The sequence below is a fragment of the Nothobranchius furzeri genome, chromosome 7 (genome assembly GCF_043380555.1).
Source record: "Nothobranchius furzeri strain GRZ-AD chromosome 7, NfurGRZ-RIMD1, whole genome shotgun sequence".
Lineage (NCBI taxonomy): Eukaryota > Metazoa > Chordata > Actinopteri > Cyprinodontiformes > Nothobranchiidae > Nothobranchius > Nothobranchius furzeri.
In genome coordinates, this window is record NC_091747.1 from 24,313,135 (window position 1) to 24,326,745 (window position 13,611).

The 13,611-nt window shown below is 45.7% G+C and overlaps 1 protein-coding gene across 3 annotated transcripts in view; it reads right to left on the bottom strand.

Moving 5' to 3' along the window:
• Positions 1–13,611, bottom strand: part of LOC107396311 (nck-associated protein 5) — a 150,794-nt gene that overhangs the window by 120,594 nt on the left and 16,589 nt on the right. For all 3 annotated transcript variants that reach the window (XM_070552926.1, XM_070552924.1, XM_070552927.1), the window contains exon 2: positions 11,985–12,108. In XM_070552926.1, the coding sequence (XP_070409027.1) occupies positions 11,985–12,013 (29 nt within the window). In that variant the 5' untranslated portion in view covers positions 12,014–12,108. The remainder of the gene's footprint in view (positions 1–11,984; positions 12,109–13,611) is intronic.

Consider the following 13,611-nt stretch of genomic DNA (forward strand, 5'->3'; position numbering starts at 1 on the left):
CCAATTTTATTTGCACCTTATACACTTCCACTGACGACATTCCACACAAACACACACTTAGGGCCTTGGGAGTGAGCACATTCAACGGCATTTGGCAGGGGGATATTTCAGCCTCCTCCCGAGTGCCGGTGCCCACTTCCAATTTTAAACCGCACTTAGACACTGATGGCTGAGGGTGTAAGTGGGGTGGTGTGGTGGCATCAGCTGGCATATGCTGGATGATGCCCGCACTGCCCACTCACCACAGCCATGGAATACACCTCATGATCACACAACACTATATTGGAGCAGGCAGAGGGAGACTAGGGGTCTTAGCCACCTCTGTTGTTACTAGGCTTCCTGGGGCTGGAGGCTAGGAGGGAGATCTGGCCGTCTGGTTGGGGTCTGGGGTGGTGGGTTGCTGTGCTCAGCGTTGGGCGGGGGAGCCTGCTCATCAGCACCCCAGCAGAAAGGGTCAAACTCTGGTTACCGGTGATGGTTGTACCCAATGTGCAGCAGTACCGGGACCAGAGTGAATAGGGTGTGTATGGGGAGCATGAGTGGGTGTCCGGCGTGCATTTTTGTAAGTCTTGGGTTGTATGTGCATGTGTGAGCATGAGGGAGGGAGCGTGTGACTGTGTTTGTGTATGACTGTATATGTCAGGTGGGGCCTTTGGGTCCTCCCCTCTCCTGGAACTTCTCTTGACGATATAGATCTCTGTCCCCCCTCCCCCTGCCACACCTGGTGTGGGGGCTTGTGCCTTGGTCTGCCTGAGTGTTCATGGCAACCGGGTCTGGGGGTTTAAAATTTTGGCATCTGCCTGTTAGATCCCGGTGGCTGCCTGGTGGGGTCTGGGTCCCTGGGCTCTGCTGGGTCCCCGGCGGGGGTGGTCGCCCCTGGGTCCCGGGTCACTGGGTCCCGGGCTCGGCCGGCTAGGGGGTGGGCGGCTGCGGGCGGGCCTGTGGGCTTGCCGCTGATATCTCCGGGGACTCTGCCGGCTGCTGGTTGTGGCCCCCCGGGGCGATCCTCTGTGCCTCTCGAGGGGGGCGGGGGCCTTCCTGGTTGCAGTCTCCTTGGTGTTCCTGCGTTCTGGGGCAGCGCCTGGATCTCTGGGACTTGGAGCTCCCCCCGTCTCCTGCGCATCTTTGGGGGGCGGATCTGTGGTCCCTCACACTCTCTGTTGGACGCTCCTATAGATAAACCTTACATAAACAAGTGCGTGTACACACACAGGTGCTCACTTGGTGCTCTCAAAAGTATGGGCTTGGGCACGTTAAACACAGGTCTTAAGACTATGGTGGGCACTTAATGCGTTGTGATTTATTATCGTGATTCTTCAGTTAAGCAATGTTGATTATATATATATATTTTTTCTTTTCATCAAGTTGACGCAGTGATAGGTAGATCTTGTTGTATTGTTGTTGTGTCCCTTTTTTGTGTCCCTTTGTTTTTTTTTTGTCTTTTTTCTGCAGGTCTAGAAGCAGACTCTTGTTCATTATTGTTTATTTTTGTGGACCCCCCCCCCCCTCTCTCTCTCTCCCCACCTTTTCTTTTCCTCTCTCTTTCACCTCTGTCTCCGTGTCTGGTCGGAATTACAAAGCATTCAACAACAATAACAATAAAGTTTTAAGTATCAGGCGTGACATTAAAAGCAAACGCTTTGATGCTCCACCTGAGAATAAATCTGTAAGGCTTGTCACCAGCATTCAGACATCAATTCTGCTTGCTTCACAGCCAGACAGGACACGGTAAAAAAAAAAAACAAAAAAAAAAATTCTAAATGGACATTATGTAACTCATCAATTAATTATTTGAAAGGATAATTTGTCAATTAAATACTGAAAAAAATAAACAATTCATTAATGAGGCAAGAACTTCTCTCTCTCTCTCTCTCTCTCTCTCTCTCTCTCCCTCTCTCTCTCTCTCTCTCTCTCTCTCTCTCTGGAAGCCCCACTCTAAGGGAGTTTGCAGTGTATTAGTGAGTCATATATTGTACAACCACTGTCATAAAGTTTTCAATCAGTAGTTTTATTTCAGTATGTATTTTTCCAGTATCACAAAAAATGTAATTTTATATGGTTAAAACCATCTAGCTTATGTGCACTTTTTAAAACACTGCCCAGCAAACATTCGGACGTTTAATGACAGTTGAATGGTCACAACTGTAAAATACCTGGAATTAAGAAAAATTAACATGATATCTACTGCATTTTCCTTGCCCGGACTCGAACCTGGATCCTCCGGGGCGAGAGTCACCCGCTCTCCCAGCAACTACTGAATATCAGACTTTTTTATATAGATAGGTAGAGGGTAAAGTGCGGGGTAAACTAACCAATCAGAGGACAGAGAAGATCTGCCACATGCCACGCCTCCAGAGTGCCAAAAGCCCTTACAGCCGAGCGAGCAGGAGTCAGAAACCGAGCGCGCAGAGAGGCTGCCGAGCGCGCACAGAGGCTGCCGCGCGCGCACGTTTTTCTCTGCCGTGTGCTCGTTGACAACGCGCGCATGCAGGTTTGTCACTTGTGCACATCCTTGTGCGCTCACAGACACAGTTTGCTCCCTCTCAGTGCACAAATGACCTCTCGCCATGTATATTTTCGCTCGCGAGTCCCGTTCACACGCGCGCTGTGGACCCAATCCGCGTGCACAGGTTGTGGCACGGGTCTGACGCGATAGAACGGTCACAACTGTAAAATAATATCACAGGAATTAGGAAAAATAATAACACAACATCTACTCTATTTGCCTTGCCTGGACTCAAACCTGGATCCTCCAGAGGGAGAGTCACCCACTCTCCCAGCTGAGCTATGCCAGCAACTACTGAATACCAGATTCTTTTATATAGATAGGTAGAGGGTAAAGTGCGGGGTAAACTAACCAATCAGAGGACAGAGAAGATCTGCCTCAGGCCACGCCTCCAGAGTGCCAAAACCCCTTACAGCCGAGCGAGAGGAGTCAGAAACCGAGCGCACAGAGAGGTTGCTGCGCGCGCAGAGGGGCTGCCGCGCGCGCACGTTTTCCTCTGCCGTGTGCTCGTTGGCAACGCGCGCACGCAGGTTTGTCACTTGTGCACTTCCTTGTGCGCTCACAGACACAGTTTGCTCCCTCTCAGTGCACAAATGACCTCTCGCCATGTATATTTTCACTCGCGAGTCCCGTTCACACGCGCGATGTGGACCCAATCCGCGTGCACGGGTTGTGGCACGCCTCTGATGCCATAAAGAATCAATTCTCCCTCTCCTCACGCTAGCAAAAGCTAGTAGCTAATCAGCCTTAACAGCTGGCTAACATCCCGTTCTCCGATACAGCTTAAAAGCACTTATCTTAAGCTTTCGGGAACGTTCAGATTTAGTCTGATCGAGTGGTTTTGTACAAATTCGTCACTACCGCTCCTGCGCGCACCTGCTAGTTTAAAACGAACAAGAAGGTTCAGTTTTAGACAAGATAGCAAACAATAGCTTTCCGTCTGAACACCGGAAAATACAGCTTCATCCAGCAGTCAACCTGCCAGTGCACGGCGCGCCGCAGCTGACGAGGAAATCACCTTATCAAAGGGGAAATACCTAAAAAAAATCCAGAGTTAGTTCGACTCGTGGCCGCCAATGAAGCTAAAAACATATAGTGACGCTGTCGTAGAAGATAGGGTTTACTTCGGTAGAACCGAGCGATCAAACAGGCCGCTGCTGACCGTAGCGTCTTCGCTTAATCCTTTTGGGTAAATATTCGGTATTAAAATCACTGTGTTTTAGCTATAACCAAGAGTTAGCTTCAACAGCTTAGCTCGCCCAGGAATCTGGTTGAGGAGTGAAGCATCAGGCCTCCGTCCATTAACCACAGTTCCTTAGCTGATCGATGCTGCCATCTTGTGGCGGTTTTAACACCCGGCTCAATAAAGTTCATTTCATTTCATTTTCTTTTCTGTTCTTTGTTGTTCACTAATAAGCCTATTTCTCAAAATAAGGTTCCTATGTTGTTCCAATTTTGTTCAAACAAAAATTTCTCCTGTAACACAGCTCAGTTATTAACAACTGAATTCAGCTTCCATTAATTTTATGATAAATTAAAGGGCTGTACATTGTTTTTAAAATGAGCTCAGAGGAAATTAAGCTATTAACATCCCTGATCCTAGAGATGAGAAGCCAGTCCCAAATTCAGCTCGTTGAGATGAGAAGCCAGTTTCAAATGCAGACGGCTGAGATGATAACTCAGCTCTCCAAACTGCGTCAGGAAGTCAACGATATCGAGATTAAAACAAGCATGCAGCAGAGAAAACGAGTGATAACTACATGCTCCTCGGATCTCCCGCCAGATAAACAAGAATCAAAATATTCTGATGTTTTACTTGGCTCCGATTTAAAGCAAACACTCTCATCTCTGACTAACAAGCCACACATAATTTCACAGTATCGTTTTGTTATACCAGGTGTAACGCCCTCTGATGTTGGTCTGCTTCCAGAAATCCCAATCCGGTAACAGAGGGGACTCTCCATCAGGAAACAGAGCCTGTTCCTGACGTTCACCCTGTTGCCGAGTCTCCCATAAAGTTCTTGGGACACCTAGTGCCCCAGGAGAAAGGTGGTAAATCTCTGGTGTCAGTCAAGCTGACCCAGAATCTATTCTGCGACACACTTCTTGACACAAGTTCAGACTTTACACTGGTAACACGAGCCATGTTCGATCGCATTTGCATTTCTTGTGGAGGGGGGGGGGGGGGGTCAGGCCCCCAGAAATCACACCATGTTCTGTAATTGACAGGACTTCCTCTCATGACTCAATCTTGTCTTCTAGGTTCGATCTCCAGATAACTCTCGACCCCGTGACTCTGACACACCCGGTTCACATCTCCGACCATGCAAGGATGGACTTCACCCTTGGCATGGACTTTCTGAGCCGCATTAATGCTTTCATTGATGAGGAAAAGGGAGAGCTCTGGTCAGAGGGGGACCTGCCTCTGCCCGCGGCTCTGCCTCCGGACCGCCACTGTCTCACGGTTGGTAGCTCTGAGCAGGTGGGGACACCATGTTCGCCACCTGGTTCAGAACTTTTGCCACCACAGATTCAGCTTCCATCACAGTCACAATCTGCTGATTTCTCTAACATAGCTGAAGCTCCTACCTCAGTAGTCGACCGAGACAAACAACAGCTTGTGTTAAGTTATCCTGATCGCAATAATCTTTCTCTTTCCACCATGTGGACAGGTGAACACCTCACCAGTTACATGGATGGGCAGAATCTCAGCTTTGACACTCGACTTCCGCCAGAGAACTTCCTCAACGGCCATTTCAACGCTTGTACAGACCAGCTTGCCTCTCGGGGTGAGAAGGTGGACACATCATGGGCCCTGAAACCCTTGTGGCCCCCGAATGACCCCATTTTAAAACCACCTGAAGGATTTGTGTCTGTTCAACTTGGCTTTTCTGTAAATGACCTTGTCAGTCTTCAGCTCCAGCATCCTGCTGTCAGCGGGATGATCTTGAACCCTTTTGACCCAAAAGCTTTTCAACATCTTTCGCAGGGTTTTGACTCTGTTCCAGAGCTGCGTGCTCTATCCTGTGCTCGTGTCATCTCTCTTTCAAGTGTTGGCCGCTCGTGCTTCGGACTGATGGGAGAAACCAGCCTCTCTAAGATCAGTGATGGCCACAGAGCCTCTGTGGCCTCGACAGCTCAGATCCTGCAGGGACCGGGAGTCCCTGCCGATCCAGGCGGAGCTGATGCTGGCAAGGATGCTCCACCGATGACTCCACACCCTGTCACAGGGAGAGCTGATGGTGGCTCAGAGACTCCAGCTGACGCTCTGTGCTCTGAGGTGGGATCCACTACCCACCGAAGGGGGGGCCGATGCACTCACTGACCTTACCCCACTACAGCAGGCGCTGATGACCTCTAAACTTCAGGTGGGTGAAACACCTACCAAAAGGGAGGTCAGATGTTACCCTGTAAATCTGCTGGTGGACCCTGATCTCTCTGAATGCACCTGTGTGTCAACCGGGGACCTTCCTGGGAGCTCCGGATCCTCATAAGCCTGCATCTATCTTTAACCTAAAACATTCTTGGTTTCAGTCTTCAGGACAGATGATGTTGCTCTTGCTAGTCACATGTCTCTGTCTGCTTTCTCAGCAGCACTATCTAACTCGACCGTGTGGATCTGGGTTCCATCTGGGTGCCACATCCAGGGGACCGCCAGATACCTTGATGTCCATCTGTCACTCGTGGTTCCAGCCAGTTCAGTCTGGTGGCGCTGGGACTTTTTCTAGTGAGCAGGCTCTCTAGGGCCTCAACAATATTCCTGTGTATCCTTCCTGTCCTGTTCAACAGACATGGCATAAGATACCAGCAGGGTATGACTCCTCATGATCTGAGGGCTTCTCATCCTGACCTACAGTCTGCTCCAAATCCTGGTCACACAACAGTCACCTCTGGTTAACTGATTAATAACCTTTTGCAGGAAAAAGCAGGTCCTGACCTACCAACTAAGCCACGCTCTCCGGTCGTGTTTCTCAGTGAGCTCTCCAAAGGTAACAAAGCACCCATTTATCTATGGGTCCACAAAACCAAATTTAAACCGCACAAAAATCCTATTGATTTAGACATCGTTTCAACCAAAATAGCTGACCACCAACTCGAATCGTGCCAAAAGAGGGGTGAACTTCCGTCCGCTCCCGCTGGGTTCTCAGATTTTGGATCACGTGTGTCCTGTCGTGAGTATGTGTGTGCATGGATGACTTCATGTCTAAACATATCGTACAGGCTTTGTAATTTTGGCTGAGGTCTGCTGTGGTTTCAATAATCATGTGTTTTTGGAACATAACAGTTAAAAGTGGATGTCTCCACTACCTGATGGGTCCATCCAAATTCTATTGTGATGCTACACAAGGTTATCAATTATACATTTTCACAATAAAAGCATTTGTATATATTAATAAAAAATCATTTTTGGGGCCTATGAGGACTATTAGTTTGGTGAGTTTGTCCAGAAATCAATGAGCCAATCAGAGCAGAGCTCTGCTGTCCATCCAGAGGGACGGAGAGGATGCTCTCCACCCAACAAAAGGAACTGGTGTCACTGATTCCAGTGCTGCAGAAGACAGACCAGCTGCCTTCCTGAGCATCTGCTCATCCCTTTTAGTGTTTTACGACGAAATTAATCTTCTGTAACTAGCCGAAGTTTGTTAGAATAAAATAGTCTTCTTCCTACTCAGTAATAATCCGTCTCTTTGTTTAGAGTTCAGATGAAGCTTCTCCTGCCTTGTTTCCACCTGGGTCACTGACATCATTTCCATTTATATGACATTTTATGAGACATTACAGGAGGAGAAGTAACCAATCTGCAGCAGTGAGTAATATTTCCAGTTGGATGGATGCAGTAATACAGTTTGATAATTGGAAGCAGAGGTGTAGAACAGAGGAAATGTGAAGCTGATAATCTGTAACCGAACCTCTTCACACTTCAGATTTTGATGTTGACGGCCTGAACGCTCACTGGCACAGAAAATACAACCAAAACTTCTACAACACCGCTGAGAGTTTCACCTCTTTAGAGTTATTTTTCTGCACGGAAACGGATCTTACTCCTGCTGATTGTTTTTTCTAATCTCTCTCAGATAATTTTGTCCAGATTCTGTGATACAGGTGCTTTTAAAACCTTCAAAATACCCTTGATTTTTTTTATTCTTTATTTATGACTAAAAAACACCAGTTAGTTATTTTTAAGGTTTTAACCAGATCATCTCTGAGCTTTATCACTCAGCTTGTAAAGTCACTTCTTTATAATCTAACATTCACAACTCCTAAAAGTTTTCTTATTAGTGACCGGTTATGTTCTGAGTAATCCACACTAACGAACACAAAGTAACGCAGCTCTTAACCATCCTGCTGAGATCCGTCTCTGTGTTTGCTCGATCAACGATGTCTAAAGTTACCCAGAAGTCAGTGACATTTCCTCCTGTCATTTGTGAAGCTGCTGTTTCCACGTTCGGAAGCGTGCAGAGCAGTAATTAGCCCTCGCCTGTGACTGTGAGGTCACCCCTGGCATTCTGGATCTGAGTTATGGCTGCCGACCCGAAACAAACTGGACCAAAAGGAAAACAGTGGGTGGGACGCAGGACCAGGGAAATGCTGAAAGGTTGCATCAGACCAGAAGCTTCAGGTTCAAATCCCAAAAAAAGCATCTCGGGTTTCACAGAAGCTGCTCCTATGAAGCCAGACATCACAGATAAGATGTTTATAGGAAGATGATTTGAAAACAGAAATCAGGGTTGATAAGAAGAAAAGGAGATGAGAGAGGAAGCAAATGACAGAAATTTCACTTTAAAACTAGATTTGGTCTCTGATTATGTCAATTTACCCATTTATATCAGCATGATGCAAGAATTATTATGTTATAATCATCCATCCATCCACCAACCCATCATCCATCCATTCATGATCCATCCACCCACCCATCCATTATCCATCCATCCATCCATCCATCCATCCATCATCCATCCATCCACCCACCCACACACCCACACATCCATCTATCCATCCATCCACCCATCCACACACACACACACACACACACACACACACACACACACACACACACACACACACACACACACACACACTGTTGAGGGTCTGCCCTCATGAGAAATTGCTACTCAGTATTTTCTCCAAAAGACTGTATCATCTGCTCTGAAAAGCTGGAATATATTCCAGCGCCAGCATGCCCTCATGTGGAAATTACTATGCAGTAATTTCTCCAAAAGACTGTGTCATCTGCGCTCTGAAGAGCATATTTAAACATCAGCGCCAGCTACAACTTCATTTCCCAGGATTCCCTGCTCCTGGAAGCAGCGCCGAATATCCGGACACAAGTTCTGCGCGTGTGCGGGAGCCACACTGTTTCCCCGCCGGACGCTGAAAGCTATAAAAATCAGCGAAAAACGAAACTTATCGTTCTTTTGTCCAGTTTAACTGGCGGTGAAGGACACGCTTGTTGCTACGGCTCCGGACTCAGGCACGAGGCCTGGCTGGAAAACAGCGGAAAACCATCTAATCAACGGAGAACGCCAATTGAAACAGTGGGGGACGCCTCCTGTTCGGGTTCGATCAGAGAAGAGTTTTTTTCTTTTGTTTTCCTCTATTTAACTTTTTCTCCCGTTTCTCCTATAGTTAAGAATAAGCAGTCACACCGCGCGAATTGCTTCAAAATACCAACGGCTTTTCTCTCTTCCGTACCAAAACCGCCATCAGAACATCCAAGTAAGGTCTGTTTGTCTGATTATTTTGATATCTGTGTTTGTTTAAGCTGGGCCCGGCTGACAGGCTTAGATATTCAATTTTGCCTTTGATTTATTGTTTTTCTTTGAGCTCTGTGAAGCGGGTTTAAACCTTTGAAGTGTTTAAGTTACTGTGCATGAAACGTGCCACATTACTGAAATGTTAAGTTTTACCGTGAGTGAGTAAGAGCTAAACCTTTTTTTTGTGTCTATCTGAGAAGAAAAGTCACGTCACTGAGGGTCTGCCTTAAACACACCCCTTCCATACAGGCTGGTCTGATTTGCTCCAGCCACCAGCCATCTTGGACATCATCTCAGCTTACACACACACACACACACATGCATCCCACACATGATTTGATTTCTGTGGTCAGCAGAACAAAGCATCAGCCATTTTGGGTTTTCAGAACCCCTCCATCTTGGGTTACCCACACCAGATTGTTCACATTATCATATCATTGTTAATCCATTGTTATTTGTTTGATAAAATAAGTTGGTTGATATTGATTGGCTAAACGCTTCAGAAGGAGCTGAAGTGATCATAGTTAATAGTTAGTTAATAAATGTTATTCAATTAAGTTTTGTCTTCAAGTGGATTTGTTTGTGATATAAAATTCAACTGCAGCTCGTTAGGATTCACGGAACGTTTAGACGAGACTGATAAGAGTTTTGGATTCAATTTGTCCCGTTAGAAGGGGTGGTGCCCCGTGGATATCTCCGGATATCCTAATTAATTAATTAATCGGTAAATATTTCCATATTTACGAATTTATTGAAGAATCCAAAAAGTAAGTAAAAGCTTACAAATTATTCGTTGACCTATAACCCACAACACACACACCCACGCATCCATCCATCCATTCATCATCCACCCACCCATTCATCCATCCATCATTCACCCACCCATCCATTATCCATCCATCCACCCACCCACACACAACACACACACACACACACACACACACACACACACACACACACACACATCCACCCACCCACCCACACACACACACACACACACACACACACACCCATCCATCCATCCATTTGTCATCCATCCATCATCCATCCATTCATCTACCCAGGGCAGCTGTGGTTACATTGTAGCTCAAAACCACCTGTGTGATGTTGCTGGTGTGAATGTGTGTGTGCATGGGTAAATGACTGATTGTGTTGTAAAGCACCTTGGGGGGCAGGACTCTAGAAGGTGCTATATCAAAACAGGTCATTTGCCATTCAGCATTCAAGCCCAGACCTCTCCCTTTAGGGGGTCTGAAGGACTTTCTGCCCCAGGTTCTTTTCCAGATGGTGATTGGCAGCCACCTCAGCTGGCTCCTTTTGATGAGAAGTTGCAGCAGCTCTATTTTGAGCTCCCTCCAGAAGGTGCAGCTACTAACCTTTTCTCTAAGGCTGACCATGGATGCCCTGTGGAGGAAGATTGTTTCAGATGCTTTCATCTGGGATCTAATTCTGTTAATCATGATCCAAATCTCATAACCACGGCAGGCCAATAAACCCAGAGCTTGGCCTCCTTGCTGAGCTCGGATCAGCTATATATGAACCTCAGGTGAAGCTCTCTTCCATCCTACCACCACTCAGGAACAAGACACCAAGATAGTCGAACTCCTCCACTTCAGACAGAGACTCTCTCCTAAATAGGAAAAGCATCCTAGGAACTTGAACTGAAGCCGGTTCCCGCTGAAGATCCTAACAGCACCACATCATCTGCAAACACCCTGGACCACATTTGGAGATTCCATAAAGACCACAAACACAATCAGAGGGATTCTGGGTTAAACCTCCCCCCACACACACGAATGTGAGGTTCAACGAGCAGCCTCCTCTTCATCACAGCATCACGTGTTACAGTCCTCCACTCTGCTGCTGCAGCCCTTCAGACGTTTCCTGTGATTAGGGATGACCTCTTCTCCTCTCTGAGGGTGTTTCTGCTGCACTGTGACATTCTGCTGCAGGCAACACCTTCTGAAGCACGAGCTCCACTCATCATGAGTAACAACGTATGAATGAAAGGCCCAGTTTCCCCTCAAGTAGTGATCTGACCCGCTTCCCTACTTCACAGCAAACAGGCTGGAGCTAAGCTCACAGAGCAAAGGCGGTACAGGTGATCTTTAGATCATATTAATAAAATATCTTTGTTCATTTTGGTGTCGAAATAAAAGTGTCCAGAGCTGTTTGGCATCTAAAAAGGATGTTTTATGTATTAGCACTCAGAGTCTGTAACTGATTCTCAGCTTGTGAAGTTTTAGCTCATATCAGTACAACTGAGTCGGTTTTTCTAGCGTTCTCTCGTGTCTTTGGCGGCCATCTTGGCTGGAGTTATTCAGGGATGACAATATTTGTTTATTCAAAGAGAAAAATATTTCCACACACCACCAAAACCCTTCCTGTCTCCTGACCGTAGAGGTGAGATAAATTCACCCTAACTTTATTTTGGTAATTACATGCATTTTATCGTGTTTGCTAAATGTTCAGAAAGCAGCTGAATTCTAATTTAAAACATTAAGATGCCATTTATATTTGATTAGGTTTATTTTATGTGTTTATATTTATTTCTAAAAATAATTTTTAAACAGTTTTATTCATGTGTTTAAAGCAGCTGCTGGTTTTGTTTTTTGCAGTCGGAGCTCCATACATAGTTCTGTATTTGCATACTGAAGTCCAGCATGAGCCCAGAGTTCCCAGTTCAGCGTTTGCTGGGGGGTTCTGTGTGATGAAGACGCTACCTGGAGAAGTTCTGCTGCAGCGTCACCATCTGCTACGCCCTGTTCCACCTCCTCCTTTCGCTCCACGCTGGGACGCTGTTTGCTCTGCAGGGATTATTGTTCTGGAACAGGATTGGTGTCGTAGCTGCAGGGAAGACGAGTAAACAATGTGTCGTTAATCTTGCAAAACATAATCCCAGATATTCCCTCTCTTCATGGTTTCCTTGTCTGGAAAAGGTTCCCATCTTTGTGCTGCAGGAGACTTTCAACACACATAAAAACCTTTCTTGTATTTTATACAGCAGCTTTATCTTTGATGCTGGAAATCAAACCTGTTGAAGCCATTCAGAAGGTTCAGAGAACCGTTGGATAGATTCTGGATCAGGAGTTTAGCACAGAACTGGCCACTCATCTGGATAACATTTACATTCCCAAAGACTGTTTTTACAGATTTAACCCATTTACGGAATATTTCTGATGATCTTTGCTGAAGCAGTGACCCTGAGACGCAGTTAATTCCAGTCAGTTTTCAGCTTCTATCAGTCTGCAAACAGAGCCAGCATAAACAAGAGTCCGAGTGGCTGAAGAACAGCCTGTGGCTGCAGGTTTGACTCACTGTGACTCATTTTACCATCCGACTGAATCAGTGCAGCTCAGGAGGGACTTCTGCTCAAAATTACAACAAATTCTGATTGTTTTAATAAACCTCAGATAATAAGTTATTTGTGTAGTTAGAAAATTAATCTGTACCAGAAGAGAACTTAAATGTGTTTGAATGAACAGGAAAAAATAAAGCTTTTTAAAAGCAGGATGATCCATGTGACTAGAACAATGTTTCATGAATATGCTTTTCCATTCAGACACACCTTTAGTCTTTTGGCAGCATTGTGACTGAATAAAGCTGCAGCTGCTGAGTTAAAGCTGCAACGGCAAATTAGCGAAATAAGTGAGCTTAGAACATGTTTTCATGTCTTTCCTCTTTGTGGTGTTTGCATTCCAAATCTTCTGATGATTCACTATAGCAGCTTTAAAGGGTCACAAACATCTTCCTGTGATTGGATTTGCTTAGTATGAGGATTGTTGTAAAGACTCTTGACACTAGTCAGTGACTCGACGCAACCTTATGGGTTCCTTATATAGGAGACTTGTTACTGATTGGCTTAATGACCTGGCCTGTATTGGAGTGTTTACTGTTCGATGGTCCTTGAGACGACTCTTGTCCTGATTTGGTGCTTTAGAAATAAACTGAACCGATGTTATATGTACTGAATGTTTTGATTTATCGTGTCCCTTCATGTTTTCACCAAATCACTGAAATCATATTATTTTATAAAAACGTGTTTACTTATTTTCCTTTAGAGAACAAAACTCTTCATTAGGTTTTTCTAACTGAACGGTTGCTGCCCCCTGGTGGAGATCACGTGTTGTTACAGCAGGATTCAAAGTAGACCGACATTTTTATTTTGGTTTAAAAACTTTATTTAATTACTCATCCAGGATTTTAAAGAGGTTAGACTTTATACCATTTAAGGTTAAAACATGAAGATGCCTGAATAAAAGTTCAACGGTACATAGTTTACATTACTGTCACCTTACAATAATACCCCCCCCCCCACGCACACACACACACACACACACACACACACAC